Source organism: Stenella coeruleoalba, assembly GCF_951394435.1.
Source record: "Stenella coeruleoalba genome assembly, chromosome: 7".
In the NCBI taxonomy this organism is placed as follows: Eukaryota; Metazoa; Chordata; class Mammalia; order Artiodactyla; family Delphinidae; genus Stenella; species Stenella coeruleoalba.
The window spans coordinates 75,384,290-75,408,088 of record NC_137153.1 but is presented as its reverse complement, the minus strand read 5'-3'; the positions used below and the strand labels follow the sequence as shown (position 1 = coordinate 75,408,088).

The 23,799-nt window shown below is 38.5% G+C and overlaps 1 protein-coding gene across 5 annotated transcripts in view; it reads left to right on the top strand.

Annotated features, from left to right (window-relative positions):
- The window catches only part of CEMIP2 (cell migration inducing hyaluronidase 2), a 164,115-nt gene that overhangs the window by 93,460 nt on the left and 46,856 nt on the right, over positions 1-23,799 (top strand). For all 5 annotated transcript variants that reach the window (XM_079925819.1, XM_079925822.1, XM_079925818.1 and 2 more), the window contains 5 exons: positions 8,915-9,257; positions 13,566-13,706; positions 14,312-14,873; positions 18,499-18,668; positions 22,766-22,954. In XM_079925819.1, the coding sequence (XP_079781945.1) occupies positions 8,927-9,257; positions 13,566-13,706; positions 14,312-14,873; positions 18,499-18,668; positions 22,766-22,954 (1,393 nt within the window). In that variant the 5' untranslated portion in view covers positions 8,915-8,926. The remainder of the gene's footprint in view (positions 1-8,914; positions 9,258-13,565; positions 13,707-14,311; positions 14,874-18,498; positions 18,669-22,765; positions 22,955-23,799) is intronic.

The window sequence follows — 23,799 nt, the reverse complement described above, 5'->3', positions numbered from 1 at the left end:
TTCTGGAGCATACGAAAGACATCCTGAGTTTGTTGTTTTCTCCCTATATTGGTTATTGTTGGACAGTGTGTTGTCATTTTTTTTTTGTGGTACGCAGGCCTCTCACTGTTGTGGCCTCTCCCGTTGCGGAGCACAGGCTTCAGACGCTCAGACTCAGTGGCCATGGCTCACGGGCCCAGCCGCTCCACGGCATGTGGGATCTTCCTGGACCAGGGCACGAACTCATGTCCCCTGCCTCGGCAGGCGGACTCTCAACTACTGTGCCACCGGGGAAGCCCAGTGTGTTGTCATTTTAGGGGCAGAGTTCAGTGGTAGATTTTAGTTCACACATGCAAAGGAAGATATTAGTAGTAGTCTGATGGTATACATTTGGGTAAGTAAGTTTGGGATTTAATAAAATCAGGCTATCACCCCTTTAGACACACCAGCCTAGTGTCTTTGCCTCAACATATATTGTAATTACTTGTTTACCTGTGTCATCGTCTGACACCCACCCCCTCAACGCTAGGCTATGCGCTTCTTGAAGGTGGAGATCATGTATATTTTTTGCATCGCTGGGTCCCAATCATCTAGCAAAATCCTTGTCTCATAAGCAATCCCCAAACCTGAACGCATTCCCTGTTTGGTAAGGCTTTTCTCTTAAATATACTGTATGAAAAATAGACTATGTGTTGTAGGTTAAAAAATATATATACATTTGGATTCTGATCCTGCACCTGCCATTAATGGAAACTTTGCTTTGATGTTGGATTGAGTAGCCTGGATCACTTCAGTCTGGGCATCTCATTATTCATCTGGAATATTTCTTAGTTTGAAAGGCATGTCAAAACATACTTGGTATATATTTCCTACTGTCATTGCATTTTGATGTCTGTATGTCACTGGATCATAAACTTTTGGTACACCTGTACTGATTTATCAAACACATCTCTGTTGTCTTTTCTTTTTTCCCCACCTTTCAACATTCTACCAACATGACTTTCTTGAATTTTTCTTCTGGAAAAGCATCTTAAAGCTTTGTCCCTGGCGCTCGGCAGAGAATGTAGCCCACAGGCAGCTCTGCCCTTTGCTATGACCTTAATTAAATCAGCCTCCCTCAGGTCAGACTTAGGCTTTGGTTCTTTCTTTCGAAGGCCAGCTGCAAGGCTGATGACATGCCTCCGTCTGCCATTGTGTGCCTCTGCACAGCCATCCGTCACTGTCAGCAGGTTGGGAGTCTCTCTGCTGTGTCCTCCCAGCCAGTGGGGAAAAAGGGCGAAGGGGGATGGTCTAAAGACCCTTGAGAGGGAGGGGAGAAAAAAGAACAGCTTTCAGTAGAAAGAATTAAGGAGAAAAAGGAATCTGAGGAATAATAGTCGGAAGAAAGGAAACAGAAGTGAAGAGCAGAGAACTGGTAGGTAAAATGACCCTCTCCTCTCTCCAATTTTCCAAGTTGAAGAACAATCATGCTCTAGTTTTGCTTATCCTTTAGTTCTTTACTTCTACCCAGAGGCCTATGTACTTTGCTGTTTTTTAAAAATTTTATTTTTGACTGGGCGAGGAATGTGAGATATTGTTCAGTTGTTACCCTTTCTACCCGCCTTGGTCTGTAGATCTGTATTTTTGCCCCTTTTGTTTCTCTTTTGTTTCCCGGGATAATGTTCTGCAGCCTTTTCGCTCTATCAGCCATCTTGGCTTTAGGGTCAAGCATTGCTTTTCATGGACGGATCTGAAAAAAGACAGGATTAATGAGTATATTTGGTGGCAGAAAAATCAGACATCTGCCTCCTGTACCTTGCATAAGTGAGAGGAGTAAAATAATGAATTAAACTATTTCTTAAAGGTCACTTACTTTAAAGTGGGAAAGTGTTCACTGGGTTTACTTTGGGCATTAGATATTATAAATAAAGACTCTGTTTTGATGGACCATATTTTAACAGGAGATTCCAATAGAATTTGCCAAGGATATATACACTTTAGTGAAGTTGTAGCTAATTTGCTAATCTGAAATCCTTAAATACAGACCCATGAGCATATATTGTTTCGTTGTTTTCCAGGAAAGCAAACTCTTAGTATTTATAGTTAATTTTTGTTTTCCAGGGATTTACTGTTTCCTGGCTATAGTTTTCTAGCAAAGAGAGTATAGATTAAATGAAAAGTGAATTTCTAAGCAGGGAAAAAAATGTCTTCTAACTTTAAATAATAATTATTCCAACTCAAATGCTTAGTGGGAAAAAATTTTCTTTCTAGTAAATTTAGTCTTTTTAGGACTATATGTTTGAAATATTCCTTGTGATTTCTCGGTATTGTGGTTTAATAGAGTTAGTGTGTATTGAGAGAGTTATTTCCTTTTGAGGGGGGAGATAATGTGAACAATATACGGTACCAAACTGGAAGTCAGGTGCATATTGGTGTTTATATATAATACTAGGTTAACTTTTGAGTATATCATTCATCATATGTGTCTAAATTGACCAAGTGGCGAAAAGAAGGTGGAAGATTAGCATTAAAGTGTCTCAGTACCTTATCCTTTTACTTCATAGGGAGCTGTTTATGGTTCAAGGTTGGTGCATTCCCCTTCTATTTCTGAACATTGGCCTCAGTGAGATCAGCTTAGTGAAATGAGCAGGAATCAATGCAGGTAAACTAACTCTGCAAAGTGTCTTATTTCTTGGGAATGTGCCAGACAGTTGCAGGGGCTAGTGACTCATTCTGATTTGGAGAGTTGAAGGACAAAGACAGAAGGGCTATGACAAGCGCTGGGTAATAATGGAGAATGTGTGAATGTGACAGTGTGAAGGCACTGTCCTGTTTAGAAGTCTCAGAGTATTCATTTCTTTGCGAGTCTGCTTACACAAAACCAAGCAGATCTCTGAATGAAAGTGAACTTATTTTTTTCCCCACCATCTGTCTATTTTCTCTCAAATAGCTATAGGAATAGACCTAGCATTTATGCTGAATTCCTTTGCAGTCATTGTTGTAGAAAAATGTGTTTTATCTTGTTTGGTCTGGGAATAGAATATGTAATAAAGTATATTCTGCTAAACTATGTATAAGAGAATTCCCCCTCTCCGAAACTCTCTTTGTTTTATCCTTTGCATTTGAAAATCTTTATATGAGAATATTGATCACACTTAAATATTTGACAGTTTGTGAAATTGAAGATCCTAAAAGTCAACTTTGCTAAGTTTGTTTCTTACTGCATAGTTTTGTATGATTGAGTTGTTGAGCTCATTGTTTATCAACTACAGACATATCTGAATCTAAAACAAAACTAGATGAAACATCCTACCTCCTACTCCCCCCCACACACAAAAAAAACCCAAACCTGAAAATCACCTTGATGTTATTCTCTCTTGTCCTTCTCTTAAAAATAGGAGATTGGAAGTTAGAACCATTAATTGAAAGTTCAAGGCCATTAGGAGCTGGTTAAGAATTTTGTTAGGTCGTGATTACTAGTAATTATAAACAAAATTATCATTTGTTTTCATCATAATTCGCGAACACCTCTCTTTCCTGGCATAATTTACTTTTATTTTTGCTGTGACTGAGCATACCAGTCAGTGTGTTACAAAGACCTACTAAAGATTTAATAAAAGGAAAAGTTTCCTTAGCCAGGTTTTGGCCAGTTGTACTGAAACTCTCAGAAAGTAGACTAATTTGTAGAACTGACCTTTAGGTTGGATACTGTTTCAAGAATTATGTCCTTGATCAAAGAAAGATAAACTTGAGGAGATCATGCCAGTTTCTTGAGTGTTCCTACAAGCCTGAATTTTCCATTCAGAAATAAGTTTTTATACCAAGTGTAGGCAGGATTTAAAAGGGCTTAAATGAGTCAAAAGTATTGCATTTTCATTAGGTGTTCAGTATGATGGGGCCAATATGCATGGCATAGCAATGGGCTGTGGGACACCCCTACATTGGGTTGGAGGGGCTGGATGATTTTGCACTATAGGGCAAGTGTCCTCAACCACTGTGTAAGTGATAAGCACTTGTGGTAGGCAATTGGCCTTCTGTATTTGTAGCTCAGCAGTAGAAAGAAAATGAAAACTCAACCCTTTTAAAGGGTTCTTAGGAGTTTTGAATTAATTGCCACTATCTCTGTATTGAGAAGCCTTTACCTTTGATCATAGCATTTATTTGCTGTCAGCATAACAATATAAAGTGGAATGGAACATCTCCTTTTTCCAAAGTACCTACTGCATTTCATAGTGTGTGGTTAAAACTTACAAATATTGTGAAAAGCTGAGCTTGTCTAGATGGTTTGCTGCTCTGTATCTTTAGAATTTCTATTTGCAGTTGTTAATAATAACTTTTAGTCACCCACTAGATTGCATATCAGCATTTTGTAAAAATTAATGCGTTGACTTTTTTGCTTGAAGTAGTAAATGTTCTCCATTTTTCCCAAATTAGGGTAACTAATATAGAAATTAGACAAATTTCCCAGAGCCTCAAGGATGTTGAAAAAGGAGTAAATGGGAAATTCCTGTGTGTGTGTGTGTGTGTGTGTGTGTGTGTGTGTGTGTGTGTGTGTGTGTGTGTGTTGTGTGTGTGTGTGAGTGAGTGACAGAGCGAGAGAGTGAGAGAGAGAGGAAAACAGTAAGTTCTAAGTTCAGTAAGCACTTACTGAGTTCCTACTGGGTGTTGTCCCTGCTCTCAAGAGGCTTTTGGTCAACTGCAGGAGATGGACACATACTTACATTAACTGAAACATAAGGCAGACAGCAAGGTGATTCAATAAGAGTTTTAAACGGAGTACAGGGAAGAACAGGCAGGGAACTTATTGTGGAATCCTGAGAAGCCTTCATGGATGAAATAGCACAGTATTTGAAAACTTTATAGGAGACTATCTCAGTTTTCTTAAAATCATGCCCCTTTTTAATAGGTCAAAAAAACCCAACTATGATCTCCTTTAATGTTGTTGAAATTTCAAAATAAATTACTTTCTGTGATTATTGTAATTTATAATCAAATTAATTAATTGAATACTCTTACCAACTGTAAGCCCCTCCCACAGTTACTGTTTGAGTTTATACACTCTTTTTATCCAAGAGAAGAATTTTATTTAAAATAACCAGAAAATTTTAAGGTATTTTTTTGTGTGAGGGCAACTGAGAATTTGACAAAAGTACTAGGTTTTGAACGCTACCCCTTTTTTCAGTATTTGCATATCTTTAAGTTGATACGATTTTTTCATACTTTTAGTCATTTCTTTCATATCTACTTTAAATTTTGCCTAAATTCCTGGTGAAAATTTTTAATTGTGTGGTTTTATTTTCAAATTAATTATTACCAAGCCTTTTGGGCTACTAGGTTTTTAATCATCCAGGAAATAAATACTCACAAGATAATTCTTCTAAGGAACATGTAAATACCAAAAATTATGCTCCAAAAGCTTTGTAGAGTGTATTTCCAAATTTGATATGAATGACTTGGGTTATTCCTCATTTTGGATTGTTTGTGTTTAGGGGTTTAGCACAGTCCAAAATAACTCTTAAAATATATCTTAAAATACTGGTGTGTTCCTTCTGTATACTATGTGATTTCCACTAGAAATACAGCCCTTTTAAAAATGACAGGTGATATAAACAAATTAACAGTATATTAAGTAAAAACTTCCATCTGTAGTAAAAATTTTAAAATGACACCTAATGCTAGCCTTGAATAAAGCTTGAAAGCCAGGGGAAACTCTTCATCCTCTTTCCTCTATTAGGTTTCTCTGTTGTTCTTGGGAACATAAACTAATGTTCAAACTAATGCTACGAGTAGTAACAACCTTATGGACTGAACAGCCTGGGAACCTATCACAGTATTTCATGATATTTCCTTGGTCAATTTCACTCTTCCTTCAAGCAAGTGATTTAAAATTGAATTTAGGACTCTATGTATAATATTGTTTAACTTTTTATACTATTTCATTGACACAAATACTGTTAAAATAAATACTTGGAATAATTAAAAATAAATAAATAATAAAATTGAATTTAGGAATTGCATTTCTTGGGGATGCTGTATATCTTTTATCTTTATCCCCCATAGTCCCTACCACAATTCTCTAATGACAGTAAGAGCTCGCAAGTGCTTATTGAATGAGTGAAATGACAATTTTTCCCCATGAATAATTGAAATCTAGCTAGCAATCAATATATTTTAAAGTAATTGATTTATAATACTACTAAAGCAAGCTCTTAAATGTAAAGTGAAATCCTAAAGCAATGTATTTGTGTCTTATTAAAAAATTGTAATAAATTGTGAGGAAAATCTGCATATTATTATTTTCTTGTAAATTTATTCTAATATAGTTTCAGTAATGTGTTACTTAGGAAAATAGTGATTGTATTTGTTGCTTATGTATTTACATGTTTTTCAGTAAAATAGAGCTAATGGACTCATAATATGTAGAAAAAAATATATACAATTTTGCAGAAGGGTCCTGGGGAAAACATACCATGATTACCATTGATTTATTGGTCATGTTAGTTTGTGGCAGACACCATCTGAATTTTCATGTTAGGATACCATTTTGTGAATGTGAAGACAAATATTTTTCCCAGTGGGATGGTGACTTCATTTAGGCTCTCACTGCCTTTTTTTCTGTTGCTTTGGGTACATCTGGAGACATTATCTCCCACAAAAGGGGCCCCCCGGCTGTTAAGTAATAACAACCTTTCTCACCCTGAAACAATAAAGTATCAAGTGATTTCAGCTTCAAACAAAAGATTTCTGCTCCCTTTCAGAGGAGATTATAGTCTGATTCCCCTCTCACCCTGGTGAGCCTGGCACTCAAGAGTATCTAGTTTAGTCCTTTCTTTGTTAATAGATGATCATAAAGGGGTCTTTGTCATACTCTCTCATTTGTTCCAGCAGGATGTATCTATTATTTTGGTCGGCTGCTTGACACATACAGCAGTTTCTTCAACAGCACCTTCGATCATGTTGTTCTCCCTTTGTCATAGAGCTTAAGCTTCATCTAAATAATTACTTTTGTTCAGAAATCAAACCCCACAAAGCAAGTGTTTTTGACAGACACACTCTGAGAAAGTTCTTTGCCCCATGTAAAATCAGCATCAATTCCTGATTAGATTCCCTTTCTGTCCCCATTAATTTCCAGGTCGTTTGGGTCCTGGGAACACTTATTTGTGGCTTCTTTAATGGCCACATTTTGTGTTTAATGGATTTGCTGTAATTTAGAGTAGTTTGGAAGTACCCTTTTTTGTTGTTTTGGCAGAAGGTGAGTGGGATTAATTATAAGAGTATTGAATGAAGTCAGGTGACTCTGAGATGCTGCAGTTGTTAAGGAAGGGAAGTAATGAACATCATGTTTCTTATTTATTCACAGTTGCTGCAATAAGAACATTAAATGACAACACTTCTTTCCCTCCCTCCCTCCCTCCCTCCTTCCATTCTTTCTCTTTTTCTCCCTCCCTACCTCCTAGCCTCCCTCTGTTTCTTTAACTTGGCAAAGTTACAGAGTAAGGTTTCATTCAAAACTTATTCTTTTATTCGAAAACTGGTAAATGCTTACTATAAAGAATATAGAAAGTAAAAAGGACTGCCGTTTTGTGTGTATGTCAGCTTCTCTTAGATAAGAAAGAATCATGTAGAGTCTGGTAAACTTCTGCATGAAGAAGTTCTGAGAATATTAAGGTGCCCTTTCAGACTCAACACAGTTCTTGTTATACCCTTGCAGAATTGATTCTTTGAAATTATTGCCTCTCAATTGTTTTGGAAGACACATGAGTGTAACTGTTAAGAGCCTGAACTCTAGATTCAAAATTCTTGGGTTCAAGTCCTGGTTCTCTGTAAACTAGCGAATCAACTTTTCTAGTCCTCAGTTTTCTCATATGTAAAATGGGGATAATGGCACCTACTCATAGATGTGTTGTGTTAGATGAATACGACAAATTAAACGTATTAGATGAGTTAACACACATAAGGTGTTTAGAACAGGGCCTGGCAGTAAAGTGCTCTATGAATGTTAGCTATTTTTTAAAATCATCTTAACCATATCTTTGAATGCTACTATTTTTTAAACAAAATTTGAGGATTTAAAGGAATAATATAGAGTTTCTCATTAAATGAATTCACAGTCTGTTAAGTGATAACATGGTTAAAAATAGTTTGATTGCTTTACAAGGAGATAAATTTTGTGGAAAAATTAGACACCTAAACATGCATGCTTGCCTCCTGGAACTTGTTAGGGCCACCTTATGGTTCTCATATGACACATGGATTCTTTGAAGTGATTTACAGTAATGATGCTCAAGGTGTGACCACCTGCTTCAGTGTCACCAAGGTACATTTTAAAAATGTGAACTCCAGGGCACTCTTTCCACCAATTGAGCCAGAATCACTGGTGTAGAAAGCCTGGGAATCTACATTTTTAACAAGATTCCCTGGTGATTCTTATGCACAATTGAGAACAGTTGCCACAGAACTGTGGCTCTCAAACTAGATGCTCATTACTGTCACTTGGGGGGCATTTAAAAGATACAGATGCTGGGCTCCTGACTTAATTTTGGGAGTGTGGCACTGGGCATTAACGTTAGTGGCTTATTATAATGTGCAGGGTGGAAGAGCCATGGCATTAGAAGACGATTAGTGGAGGTGATTGTTGACATAGTTCATTATACCAGGATGTAAGCTGACTTGATATTTTCAAAAAGTCATTACAGTGGTTACCAGGGACTGGGGCGAAGTGGGGAATGTTATTGCTTAATGGCTATAGAGTTTCTGTTTGGGATGATGCAAATGTTGTGGAAATGGATGGTTGTAATGGTTGTACAACATTGTGAATGTGCTTAATGCCACTGATTTTACGTTTAAAAATGGTTAAAATGGTAAGCTTCATGTTATGTATATTTTACCACAATACTAAAAAAAAGCCATTACAATTCTCACATTTCTGAGCCTTAATTTTCTTTTCTTTTCACAGTGACAGTATATCATGCATGCCACTAACTCCAGGGGCCACTCCCCTGCTTTCCTGCAACCTCAGAATGGAAACAGCCATCGCTCATCTGGCTATGTTCCAGGGAAGGTTGTCCCACTGCGTCCCCCTCCTCCTCCAAAGAGCCAAGCTGCAGCCAAATTTACCTCTACCAGACCGGAAGCCCGGGCCACCTTTGCTTTCTCATCTGAGGAACAACAGGCCCAGAGAGAAAGCCGAAAGCAGAAGAGGCACAAAAATACTTTCATTTGCTTTGCTATTACTAGTTTTTCATTTTTTGTTGCACTTGCAGTCATTTTAGGAATATCCTCAAAATATGCTCCAGATGGTAAGTGCGTATGTGTGCATGTGTGCATACAGAACCCATTCTAGGAGAAGAAAGAAGGGAAGGAAAGAGTAGAATAAATTCTGAAAAGTCTTTTGTTATTTTAACTTGGCTCTAGCTTACTAATATATAATTAGATAATATGAGGTGTATCTTCTTATGAATGAGAGCAATTGTTAAAGGAATCCACTGGAAATGACAAAATTAAAGGATTGCTCTTCCTTTCCATTTTCCCACTTTGTCCCAGGGCTCAAGACTTTCTTAGAGCATTTCTTTTCAAAATAGTAATTTTAAGAGTCTTTTTTGAAATCCTGTCGTAGCACAATTTCATCTTTTGTGGTAGGTATGATTTTCAGACTGACACAAGTTTTTAGTAATAAAAATTACTAAATGCAGTGATAAAGTATATTTAATTGAAAAATAAGTGAAAGTGATAAGTTTTGTGTTCTGCCATTTGAAACCAGTTGAGGAGACAGCTCCAAAAGAGAAGCTTCCAATATTTTTGAGGAACAAGACATATCCTTAAAGAAGAAGATCCATTAGTAGGTATAAGTTCTGATACACTTGTCTTCATAGTTAAACATCATTTAGGGAGATTTTAATTTCTTAAATGGCCTTTGCTTTTCAAGTTGGTAATATAGCAGTACTTTGAATGATTTTGAAAAGTTTATTGTCAGTCAGCCTCAATATAGTACCAATGAAGAATGGCCTCATAATATACCCTATCCGTCTCTCCGAAAATCAAAGGGCTCAGCACTGTGGAAAAAGCAGACCAGGCCACTGGATTGGTACCATACTGGTCTGCATTTTCTTTTTATAGTCTGCAACAGATTTTTGTTGAATTAGTGCCTCCTTAAATGGGTATAATGTTTGAGAAGCATTTTACCAGTTATTAGACTTAGAAATATTAGTATATTTAGTTTTCATGGGTGATTTAGGGGTCTTATAGACTTTAAGGTTTTGGGAGGAGGTAATGTCAATACTTCTAAGAAAATAGACCTAAAGTAAGAGAGATGTTCATTCAACATCTTTGTTGGCCAAGCCAGTAGACCACATAAAGAACTTGCAACATTGCTTTCCATTGCACGCAGCATTGACTTTCTTTCCCCTTTTCTCCAGAGAAATAACCAAATTCACTGCTGTTGATTCATTCTTTCCAAGTAATCTTCAGTAAAGGGATGCTAGATTTTGGAAAATCAGAGCTGAAATCTGTGGCTTTAATTGATGTTTTCATATTCTAGCTAAGACATTGAATTGCTGATGTGGTTCCTTGAATCAACATCGTTTAGTTTCACATTTTGGCAGTGTAAGGGCAGAATATCAGTGGAAAGATGTGGTATGCTGAAATATTTCAGGATCAGCCTCACTGTGGTTATTGCTGTTATGTAACTTTGATAATGCATCCACTGCTCAACAAATGGGTAGCTGAGAAGGTGGAACTAGCTAAGCTAGTTTTTTGATGCTTTCTGCAGACTATATATTTTCTCATTAAGTGTAGTTTACTGGAAAAAAACAGACTGGAATTTTTGGTGATAAAAAATTTCTAATGAAGCATGCTTTCCTGGGGAATAATTATAAACAATTAAGAGGAATTATATAACTATTATAGTAGGCTCTAGATCTTTTGAGACTTAGATTCCTTCTGGATTTCCTTCTGTAGCTGGGTACAGTGCTTGTTACCTGGGGCCTACATTTGCTTATGATATCATGGAGCATTCCAGCTAAATGTTTTATGGGTAGAGAGGGAGGTAGAAGAAAAGCTCAAGAAATCCTCAGTATTAAGTCAGAACGAATTCAAGATGTTTTTTGTTTCTTTGATGGGAATAAAAGTTTAAGGATTATTCTTAGTATAATAGTGATGATCATTGATTTATCAGAATTAAATATCAATGATTATGAAACTGCTAGGAGAAAAACTAATTCCATGAAATAATTGCCAAGGTCTTAACTAGTGGGACTAATTTTAACTGTAGTGGTTATTATCACCTCAAAGAGAAAGCATGAGCCAACATGAATGCTTAGAAATAGATGCTTGCATTAGTGGTGTGCAAGTTCAAAATGAGGGATCACAATTTTCTTCCTATAAAAAATTATATCTTTGTGATGTACCCAGTGTCTCTACTTTTTCTCATATTATCCCCCAACATATACCTTCCACCTTCATATGATTTGCAAGCATATCCTGTCCATTCTTATCTTGGCTTAGTTTAAATGTAGGCTGTATCTTGCTATTCTAAATGAGCAACCAAATGGACTTGGATAGTAAGGGATATTTGCATCACTAGTATTCTTATGTCCCCTTCATGCTCCTCTTATTTAAATACTATCCACCCTTTGAGGATCTATGTCTAGTGTCATCTGCTCCATTGAAGCTGCCTCGGTTACTCTAGCCCCACCCCTCCTTTCTCTGAGCTTTTTCATCTAAAGTAACTACCACATTGTTCAGTATTATTTCATACATGGTGGCTTTTTCTCCCAAGCTAGGTTATATGCTCTGAGGGCTGTGAGCTCATTCTAAATTTTATAAATTATATACTTTATAAATTTTACACTATCTAGTCCAGAATGGACAAATTGATCCTCAATAACTACCTGGTCATTAGTTGGTCAAAATTGGTGTGATTTTTTTTTCCTCTCTTTTCTTCCAAATTATATCAGAAACTAAATGTCTCCTGCATTAAATAGCTGTGGCAATGCAAAATACTTTTATGTTTTCATCATCATCTATTCAAGAGGCAAATTCTTTTTTTGTAAACACTCCATTTATTTTTTATTTTATTTTTTAAGATTAATTTATTCATTTTTGGCTGCGTTGGGTCTTTGTTGCTGCATGTGGGCTTTCTCTAGCTGCGGCGAGTGGGGGCTACTCTTCGTTGGGGTGAGCAGGCTTCTCGTTGCAGAGCACGGTCTCTAGGCGCGCGGGCTTCAGTAGTTGCAGCACACGAGCTTCAGTAGTCGTGGTGCATGAGCTCAGTAGTTGTGGCTCACAGGCTCTAGAGTGCAGGCTCAGTAGTTGTGGCACACAGGTTTAGTTGCTCCGCGGCATGTGGGATCTTCCTGGACCAGGGCTCAAACCCGTGTCCCCTACATTGGCAGGTGGATTCTTAACCACTGTGCCACCAGGGAAGTCCTTTTTTTTTTTTTAACATATCTTACACGTTACTAACATATTATGTACACTATACACATCTGTTTTTTTAAAAAAATATTTATTTATTTCGGCTGTGCCAGGTCTTAGTTGCGTTCGGACTTCTTAAGTTGTGGCATGCATGTGGGATCTAGTTTCCCTACTAGGGATTGAACCCGGTCCTCCTGCATTGGGAGCACGAAGTGTTACCCACTATACCACCAGGGAAGTCCCTCAAGAGGAAATTTATAATTCTAGTAAAGAAACGCTACAAGGAAAGTAAACCTCATTTCTTAAAGGGGAACTTCCATATCACTCAACTTGCTGAGTAATCTAGGGTTTGGCTTCTCTAATCTGCCGTTTCCTCATCTCTGAAAATAAGAAGTCATGTCTTTGGCCATTTGCCTCTTGAAGCTTTGCTGGGAAAGTGTATATTTCTGAAGATAGTGATGTTTATCAGCGGCTGCCTTTGGAATGAAAGAATTGCTATTTTCACCTACTTTATGATTCACTGTGCATAGGAAGGAACCTGGGAAGACCTAATATACATATTGGTTAGCAATTTCTATTTTTTATTTATCAGTGTGTTGTGAACATAGTTTCTTTTCTAAAACGGCTTTCTACAGTGGGTCCAAGAACAATTCAGAGTTTTGCCTCTTACTGTTGATTTATTTCCAGAGTAGATAGTTCAGGCGAACTCTGTTTTCACCTTGTGGACTCTGACCCAAACTAGTGGATAGCGACTTGGTTTTGTGGTGAAACCTTTTTTTTTTTTTTGCGGTACGCGGGCCTCTCACTGTTGCAGCCTCTCCCGCCGCGGAGCACAGCCTCCGGACGCACAGGCCCAGCGGCCATGGCTCACGGGCCCAGCCGCTCCGCGGCATGTGGGATCTTCCCGGACCGGGACACGAGCCCGTGTCCCCTGCATCGGCAGGCGGACTCTCGACCACTGCGCCACCAGGGAAGCCCTGTGGTGAAACCTTTTTTATGCGTTGAGGAAGTAAAGGATTTGACACATCTCTGCTTGGTGGGATGGATGGAACTTCCATCCTTATGGAAGGAAATTAAAATATGTCAGCCCGTTACTTGCAGGTTGCAATAAATGATGGTAGTACTTGGATTTGGCTAAAGGTATTTTTGCATATTGTTGGTTAATGGGATATCGACGTTGCATTGTTTTATAGAGAATTGCCCAGATCAAAACCCTCGTCTCAGGAACTGGGATCCAGGACAAGATTCTGCAAAACAAGTTGTTATCAAGGAGGGAGATATGTTCCGCCTGACCTCAGATGCCACGGTGAACTCTATAGTCATTAAGGATGGAGGTAAGTAGCAGTCCCTGTCTATGGGAACAGCAAGGTTGCTCTTTACTGCAGGGCAACGTTTGATGTTCTTTATGTAGAAAACTATTCTTAGCTTTTAGGATGTGGTGTCACTCTAACCATGGAGACAGGAAAAGTTCCTAAGGTAGAACAGTAGAATTCAAGAGCTGGAAGGGCCGTAGAAATCACTCAAGTCAAGACCCTTGATTTATAGAAAAGGAAATAGTTCCAGAAGGTCATCTCTCATAGCTAAATCTTTGTTACAACTATGAACAGTGATGAGAGAGTTAATGTGGGTTAACATATGTGAAAATGAGATTCAGATTTGTAGAGTCTTACATATTTTTCTAGAAATGATGTACCTTTAAAGTGAATGGATTGAAATTCATACACATGGGCATCTTTAGGGTGTTGAGATATGAACTCTCCATTTCTTCCTTTAATATGTTTTGAAAACAGGTTCAATTTTCTAAGCAGACTTCTAGTAAATTCTTTTTCCCAACTTAACTGCGGAAGTGCTTTTTTCCCCTCTTAAGATGAAATTTATTTCTCTGTACCTCAGAAAGATGTTTTAGAAGTTGGCTTACTTAGTGTGTTATTCCCTGCAGGACTGCTTGTATTTGGGGACGATAAAGATGGATCCAGAAATATTACTTTGCGGACTCGTTACATCCTGATCAAGGATGGTGGGGCGCTTCATATTGGAGCAGAAAATTGCCGCTATAAATCCAAAGCGACAATTGCCTTGTATGGCAAGTCAGATGAAGGTGAAAGTATGCCAACATTTGGCAAAAAATTTATTGGTGTGGAAGCCGGCGGGACACTGGAATTACATGGGGCACAGAAGGCATCGTGGACGCTGTTGGTGAGAACTCTGAATTCCTCAGGCTTGACCTTTGGCTCCCATGCCTTTGAAAAGGACTTTTCCAGGGGCCTCAATGTGAGGGTCATTGACCAAGACACAGCCAAAATTTTGGAAATCGAGAGGTTTGATACCCACGAATACCACAATGAAAGTAGGCGACTTCAGAAATTCCTGAGAGACCAGGATCCAGGACGGATTGTTGCCATAGCTGTTGGAGATTCAGCAGTCAAAAGCCTCTTACAAGGAACCATACAAATGATCCAGGACCGGCTGGGAAGTAAGCTGATCCAAGGACTGGGCTACAGGTGGGCACACATATCTCTCTACTTTCCTTCCTGCTATGTATTAGCGTCTGTCTGTGTGAGAGGAGAGCGGGATGGAGAAGGAAACAAAATACTTCATAGTCTGACTTCAGGGGCCAGAATGGCCACTACCATTTGGAAGTCTCGTTGCCTCTTGCTTTGAACTGGAGGACAGAAGACTGTGTACAAAGTTCTTTCCTTGGCTTTGGTTTATGAAGCACTTTGTGAACCTTAGCGTTGGGCTTGTGAAAAATTAAGAACAGAAACGTACTGAAAGCAATCAGGCAGTTTAAGGAGATTGATTTCCTTCTTTTATTATCTTCTGAAGATCATATGAAACTCAGGCTAATTGGAGGTACCTTATGAGTTGAAAGGTTAGGGCCCAATTCCGTGCTAAGGTGGAAAAGTTGTCTGAAAAGATTGAGGAGGGGTGGAACATGCACAATTTTCTTTTTCTTTCTTTCTTTTTTTTTTTTTAATCCTTTAATTTGAGTCTGCTTGTTTGATGGGCACAGGCCTTTGGGGCCCTGGCACATGTGAGGAAGCACAAGTTGGAGGGCTACGAGGTTCATCCAGATAGTAGGATTCATCCCTACAGTTTATTCTTGTGTTCTTGTGCCATAGTCTAGTTAATCATGATTTCCTAATGCAGTTCTGGGTTCTGGGGAAGCAGCTGGCTCAACATTTAATTAAAAAAAAAAACAAGTTTTAATTCTGCTTACTGTTCACAATAAAGTCAGGGAATATCTGCAGTGAAAAGTAAGAGGACTTCAAAACTCCCATGTTGAAATGATCTAGTTATTATTTTTTTCCTTTGATGGTTGGTTGGTCTAGTTATTATTTTTTCTTTGGTCAGTGTTGGAATGGAATATTATCTATAGAAATTGTAGAGAAAGTTAAGAAGACAAAAATTAGTGAAGAAAAAGCATCTGTAATGTTCTTAAAATGCTTTTTACTCACCCAGGGAATACTTAGGGGATTCTTAGCGCCGGGTACCCATAGATGCTTAGATGAAAGGACACTGTCTCAGAGTCCTCTTTTAATCTGGTGGATAAACAGAGACCTAAGTAGAAGGGGATCATACAGTGAGAAACTTAGTGCAGCTACAGGGTATGATGGGAGTGCAAATAGAAGGAGCCTTGGAGGCTCCCCAAAGGTGAGAAGCCCGAGGGAAGTTTAGGAGTATACTGTGTAGGCTGTAGAGAAGGAGGGCTTAGAGGTAGTTTCTTTTGGGGTGGTGATGGTGGTGGTGGTTTAATTAAATATTATACATATACAGAAAAGTGCTAAAAACAAGAATATAGAGTTTAATGACTTATCACCATGTGATATCGGGATAGTGACCACCCAGTTCAAGAAAGAGAACGTTGCCAGTGTCCTGGAAGCCCCCATCCTATCCCATCCTGTTCACTGACCACTCCCTCTGTTCACCAGAGGTAAACCACTCCCCTGGATTTGTGGAGAACACTAAAGTTCAGGTTTGCCTGTCTTTGAACTTCATATAAATGGAAGCGGACAATATGTTATATTTTGTGTCTGGCTTCTTTGCTCAACCTCGTTATTGAGTGTCGTTTATGTTGGTGCATGCAGGGTGGCTTATTTTCATCGTTGTTTATTTTCTATCGTATGACTATAGCACAGTATATTTACTGCTGGACATCTGGGTGGTTGTCCAGTTCGGACCTCTCATAAAATGTGCTTCTCTGAGTGTTCTTTTATCCGTCCCTTCATGCTCATGTGCACATATTTCTATAATTTATAGACCTATGAATGGAAGTGTGGTCTGTTCAAAGTCAGACACCTACTTTGTTTCACTATCCAGTAATACCGGAGATTACAACTTTATGTCATTATTGTTCTAGGTTTTGTGTGTTCATTAGCTATGAATACTTTGTTTGACTCTTTTTGGGTTCCTCTCCCTACTGTTTCTAAATTCCTTTTAGAATTTAGAAATATTGCTGCTGATTTGATGGAGGAATTAGAGTTGTGATCCTTTGCCAACATTCCATTGCATTGACATTATCTCCAGGGTACATAAACATGCCCCTTTGAAGATAATGTTCTGGCACGCTGAAATTTTCCTCAAGTGGAGGAGGGAAGTAGGAGTGTTTTGGAGATAATATCAATAGAATAGAACATTGTTTTATAGTTGCTGAGGCAGTTCTGGTAAATAAAGGAAGCCTCTGATATTCTTCCTCTTCCCTCTCACACAGGAGATAATAAATGGAGACATTCTTCGTTTGATTCTTTCTGCTGTATCAAGGAATATAAATAGAGCTATAAAGCACAGTCGGCCAAAGAGCAGCTAATCCACGCAGGGGTGGGTGTAGAATTTGTAAGGTTGTAGGCATGCTCTGATTAACTTTCATCTGTGAGTATCCAGCCATCTGTGTAGCATAGATTACATTTGGCTTTTTTTTTTTTCTACAGTAGGAAGTTGACATTTTTCTTTTCATGTTTGAAACCAGGAGTCTTAAGGCAAATTTTCTGACTTTTTATCTTTGTTCTTTTTTTTTTTTTTTTTTTTTGATTGATTTTGCCACAAGCTTGAGCAAAGTCCCTGGGATGTTTATCACAGTATCCCAGAAATAAAATGGTGTTTTTCAAACATACTGCTTTCAACAAATAGATATAAAGCATGTAAAATTTTAAATCTATTGGATAGTGATTCTACAGATTTAATTTAAGAATATTAAGAAACCAATAATCCAGTGGTGCTCAGCCTTGTTTGCATACATGAGATCTTAAAAAAAATCCCACGCCCAGGGCCCACCCTACATGATTTACCTCAGGATCTCTGAAGGCTAGGACACGCCCCCCCCCCCCCCCCCCCCCCGCCCCTCCGCAATTTGTGCAGTTAAGGTTGATACCTACGGCTCTAACCTCTGACCTGTGACTCAGAGGTTCTCAGTGTGGTTCCTAGACCAGCAGCAGCAGCATCACTTGGGAATTTGTCATAAATGCAAATTCTATGGCCCAGCCTCAAACAGTCAGAAGGTGGGGCCCAGCAATCTGATTTAACAAGCCCTCCAGATGATTCTGATGCCTACAAAGTTTGAGAACCACTGTTCTAACTCAGTGGTTCTCCAGTGTGGCTGCACAGTCGTGGCATCTGGGGAACTTTAAAAACAGACTAATGCCAGGCCCCACCTGTAGAGATGTTTGCATCAGTGTGGGCTGGGTCTAAGCATGGATATATTCCTAAAGCTCCATGTGATTCTATTATGCAGCTAGATTTGAGAACATAGCAGAGAGGATAGTGGAAAAGAGAGCAGGTAATAATTTAAAAAGAAATGGGTTTGTGCCCAGAATGATATAGGAATGAAATGGGTATGCATTGAGGAAGGAAGTCAGTGCTTAATTGAAGTCATAGTCATCAGTGTTTCACCTGTTACAGAGCTGGACAAACAAGGATTTAAAATTCAGGTGCATTTTCTTCTGTGATTTCAGTTATTTCAGTCAAGTTTGGACTTGCAACCACATATGGAAAAAGAGGTGGAGGGATTGACAAAAATGAAAAAATGAATTAACACCTGTCATAAATAAGCACCTGTCATAACATCTGTGTTGGGGAATTTGGTCAGTACCATGACAAATAATCAAATGCACCTGCTTATTTTCCTTCTAGGCAAGCTTGGGCTTTGGTTGGTGTCATTGATGGTGGAAGTACTTCTTGCAATGAATCTGTGAGAAACTATGAGAATCATAGTAGTGGAGGAAAGGCTCTTGCCCAAAAAGAATTTTATACTGTGGATGGTCAGAAGTTCTCTGTGACAGCTTATAGTGAATGGATTGAAGGTAGGCGAGTACAGTTTATACTCTTGTAAGACATTGGTAAGTATTGTGACAGATTTTTTTTTAAGTGTATTCAAATGACTGTTTAGATTTCTCAACTGGTTAAAGATGAAACCTATAGTTTCTCTACTGTACGTAATCTTTTAGACTCAAGGGTTTTTTCTGGACTAGAAAATGATCTAGTTTAGGCACCCCCAATTGGACTTTTGTTCTTCATTCTTGAGTCATATGGTGTAGTTAATGGATTTGCTTCCTGAATTTGGTACCAATTGAACCAATCTGGATGTGATCGGGTGAGCTGTCTTAAGTTATGTTCTGTGACAGTGAAATGATCTTGTACTTTAGATTTTCTTGTTATATAGACGTGTCGACAAATATTACATTTGAACACATGCTGTATAAACAAATTACTCATTTTCTTAGCAATTTTTCCTTGATAATCCAGCTACTACATTTATCTTATGGACAAATTGGAAAACACAGAAAAGTACAGTTAAAATTAATGTTTAACCCTATCATTCAGAGTTAATTAGCACTCTTCAATCTATGTTGCCTCCCGTAGTGTTCATTTTATTTTAACCTGCTTTCCTCTCCTTAAATAATGTATTGTAAAGTTACCTTAGGTCTTTACCTTTTCTTCAGCACATTTAAAAAATTATAATCCACCTTTCAGAAGAACTATCATGTCTAGCACTGATGCTCTGATTTTTTCTCTTAAGGATGTTCGCTGCAGAATTTCTGTACTTACCGACTTTGCTGCTAGATTTTTTTGGCTCCAGGTAGATAGGCAGCCTTCTGTCTGTGCTTGCCCACCAGCTTTCTTTTCCAACCCAATATTATACCAAAATTAATGTGAAATGAGTCATTAAAAAGTGCTTTATTACATCTGTAATTAGCCAGAAAGGTTTAGTTTAGATTGAGCTTATAACTCTGTTTTGAGCACCATTGTAGCAAAGTATTCACTGAAATGGATTTTTTGAGACAGAATGCCTGGGTTCATATCCCAGCTCTTTTTTTTTTTTTTTTTTAAATTTAATTTATTTATTTATGGCTGTGTTGGCTCTTCGTTTCTGTGCGAGGGCTTTCTCCAGTTGCGGCAAGTGGGGGCCACTCCTCATAGCGGTGCGCGGGCCTCTCACTATCGCGGCCTCTCTTGTTGCGGAGCACAGGCTCCAGATGCGCAGGCTCAGTAATTATGGCTCACGGGGCTAGTTGCTCCGCAGTATGTGGGATCTTCCCAGACCAGGGCTCGAACCCGTGTCCCCTGCATTGGCAGGCAGATTCTCAACCACTGCGCCACCAGAGAAGCCCCCAGCTCTTTTACTTACTATATGATGATGGGCATGTGACTTTAACTTCCTAACCCTCAGTTTCCTCATCTGAAAAATGGGGATAATAATGGGAACTACCACATAGAGCTGCTGTGAGTATCAAATGTGAAGAATATGAAGTTTTTTAGCACAGTGTATACAGTAAGCACTAAATAAAGGTTAGCTATTTTAACAATAATGCAAACATGACCTGGGTGTATTTTGTGTCCTTGTAATTAAAGAGAGAAAGTCTGTTGCTTTAAAACAGAGTTCCTGGTATGTAACAGGGACTTTCACATGTTCCATCTAAGCAGCCTTCTGAGTCTGAGGTGAGGAGATGGTTTCTATCATGGATAAGGAAGCTGGAATCATGCCTCAGCTTTCTGCCTGCAAGACTACTGCTCTTTTGACCACGTCCTGGTTGCCTCTGGCAAAAAGCATAGGTAGATGAGGAGTATTTCTAAGCAGGAATTTGGACCTGCATGAAGAGTTTAGTGGAACTGCTTCCAGGAAGACTCCAGGCAGAGGATAACACTGACAAACCTTGAGTCAACATTTCCTTTGTGGGAAATTTTGCTTTCATTTCCACATTGCCAATGACTCCTCTCTTCTGGAAGAGGGTACATTCTAGCTATCTACTATAGGATATTGTTTGTGTTCTATGTTCTCAGTGGCTCCTATTTTCTGGAAGAGGTAGAAATTCTCTCCAGGAAGCAAGGAGGATAAAACTTACATCCTTTCATACTTCCTATTCAGTAGTGCTAATAGGAGATATCTCAGGTAGGATTTTCTTCTACAGCCAGAAAAAAGTGAGGAATAATCGAACAATACAGATTTTTTCCACGTAACCTAGCTTTTTTTTTTTTTAAACAGAAACAAATTCTGATGGTCTTTCAAGCCAAAACTTATTGATCTAGAAATCTTTTTTTTTTTTTTTTTTTGCGGTACGCGGGCCTCTCATGTTGTGGCCTCTCCCGTTGTGGAGCACAGGCTCTGGACGCACAGGCTCAGCGGCCATGGCTCACGGGCCCAGCCGCTCCACGGCATGTGGGATCTTCCCGGACCGGGGCACGAACCTGTGTCCCCTGCATCAGCAGGCGGACTCGCAAGCACTGTGCCACCAGGGAAGCCCTAGAAATCTTTTTTTTAAAGCATTATTGAAATTTTATATGAAAAAATTAATGTTTCTTAGTTGCTCTTTTTTTAGATAATTCTTTTTGGTAAAATCTGAAATTTTGGGTAGTGATTGTCATTGCTACTATGAGTTTTTTGTTTACCTTTGCTTTTAACTTGCCTGTTTTGATCCTTGGGAAGGCAGAATGATATAGACTTTAGGAAATTGGACTCTGGAATTAAATTAGCATTCATTTGTGGGCTCTATCATTTTTCAGCTGTCAGTCAGACTCCTTGACCTTTGCTTTCTTTATCTTTAATGCATATAATAGTTCCTACATCTCAAAGTTGTTTTGATGAAAAGTTATTATGTATGTGAAATCCCACAGTTGTTAGCTATCGTTATTGTTAGAGTTATTATTATTATTTAGACAAAATTCCATTATAGGCTTTAGTATTTATATGCAAGAAACATATAAAAAAACACTTTACATTTATTAGGTTCTTTTTTTTTTTTTGGTGCTTTGTAGAAACAGGAAAACATGGTGGATCAGAGTCTAAAGGAGCAGAATTCAAGACTTGCTCAGGTTAGGTTTTATCAGGATATCCTCAAGGCTGTAAGGATATTTGTGTTACTCTTTGTGCCTTGCCTAAATTTCCCTCTTTTTTATTCCCCTAACTTGAGTAAATGAGTTTTTTTTACTCCTATCATCGACTCTTAGAGTCAGTGTCTTAAAGTAGCCCCAGAGTAGTTTGCTAGTTAATTAGAAGGATGATAGTGAGGTACAGTTAGTAAACAGATATCTTTGAAATGTGGTGTTTTCCCACATTTCCATATTTTTCATAGCTTCCATCTATTCCATATTCATTTGCATTAAATCAGTTTTTAAACCATGACAGATTATATCACGGACAGTTTAGAAGTAGGAAACACTTCTACACTTGGTTGCATGTTGAAGAGTATAAGTTATGGAGATGCTGGATCAACTTTTCAGTTTTCATCTGCCTAGTTGGGAACCAACTCTGAATTTCAAAAGGAGGTATTAGGAGAGATCAGTAATTAGTAGTCCCTGGATTGCAAGCCTGACATTATCCCAGGAAAGGAGCTGAGTTGGACTGGGGCACTGTCATGTGGCCTTTAGGTCACATTGCAGATAATGGTGGGAATACTCATCCCTTCAGTAGACATTTATGAGTCTGCACTATGAGACAGAGCAGTGAATACACAGATGCATGTACTTTGCTGCCTTTACTGATGTAGCTTCCAAGGAGGTGAGCTGTCTTCCCATTGGAATGATACGAATCATACCAGAGAGAATATCAGAATGAGAATACCGGACATAAAGGTTACTTCCAGCAAGGATGTTTGGGAAGTACTTAAAGGTTCGCCTGAACTTTATCAGATGAATAGTATCTTGGTTGATGAATTAAGAGTGGAAGGACACTGTAGATAAAGACTTAAAGGATGAGCAAAGGCACAGAAATGAGAGATTGCCTAAGGCGAGCTTTTATTCTTAATATTAAGATTACATATGTGCTAATGTCCTGTTTCATCCTGTGCATGGATCAAATTGAAGCATTGCTGACTTGTGTTTATTTTAACTTTTGATTTGTGAATCAGTGAGGGGGTTGATTTTAGAAAAAAAAAATCACTTTCTTTCTTGCTTTTTGGTTTAGGTGTTTCTCTTTCAGGTTTCCGGGTAGAGGTCGTGGACGGAGTGAAACTTCATCTGCTGGATGACGTTAGTAGCTGGAAACCCGGAGATCAGATTGTGGTCGCGAGCACGGACTATTCCATGTACCAAGCAGAGGAGTTCACTCTTCTCCCCTGTCCCAAGTGCAACCGCTTCCAGGTCAAAGTCAAAGGTATCAGACTGCTCAGAAGGCTTCTTGGGAAACACTCTTTTTGAGATATGACTCCTGGAATTCTTTGTTTTTCCTTCAGTCGTCATCATCATCATCATCTTCATCAATATTGAAGTTCTTAGTAGTGGGGTGCTTTGAACACAAGAGTCCCAGAGGATGTTAGATAAAAGTAGTCATTGAGCAATAATGTTGCTGTTAATGATGCGTTATAGGCAAATCAGTGTTTTTGTGCCAGTTTCTATGTTAAAAAAAAAAAAGATGCAGACTAGATGGATTGATTTTTTTTCAAGATCCTTTCCAACTTCTTTCTTATTAATTTTCCACTATTAAATAATAGTAAACCAGATTCATTTTTTAATAGAAGTCTTTCTTTTTTTAATTAAAAAAAATGAAACTCATGGTTTTTGAGTGTCTACTTTCTTGGCAAAAAGTAGATCTCACTAATATATTTAAAATGGAACCAAAAAGGTATTTTCAGGGCTTCCCTGGTGGCGCAGTGGTTGAGAGTCCGCCTGCCGATGCAGGGGACATGGGTTTGTGCCCCGGTCCGGGAAGATCCCACATGCTGCGGAGCGACTAGGCTCGTGAGCCATGGCCGCTAAACCTGCGCATCCCGCAATGGGAGAGGCCACAACAGTGAGAGGCCCGCGTACCGCAAAAAAAAAAAAAAAAAAAAAAAGGTATTTTCATAAAACTACATTTCCTGTCATAATCTTGAATAATATATTTTTTGAGAAAGAGCAATGTACAATAAGATTCTTACTGTAAGCAGTGTTTATAAAGGATGACTGACATTTACCAGGTACTTATTTTGAGCCTGGTAATAGGCAAAGCTTCTTCCTTCA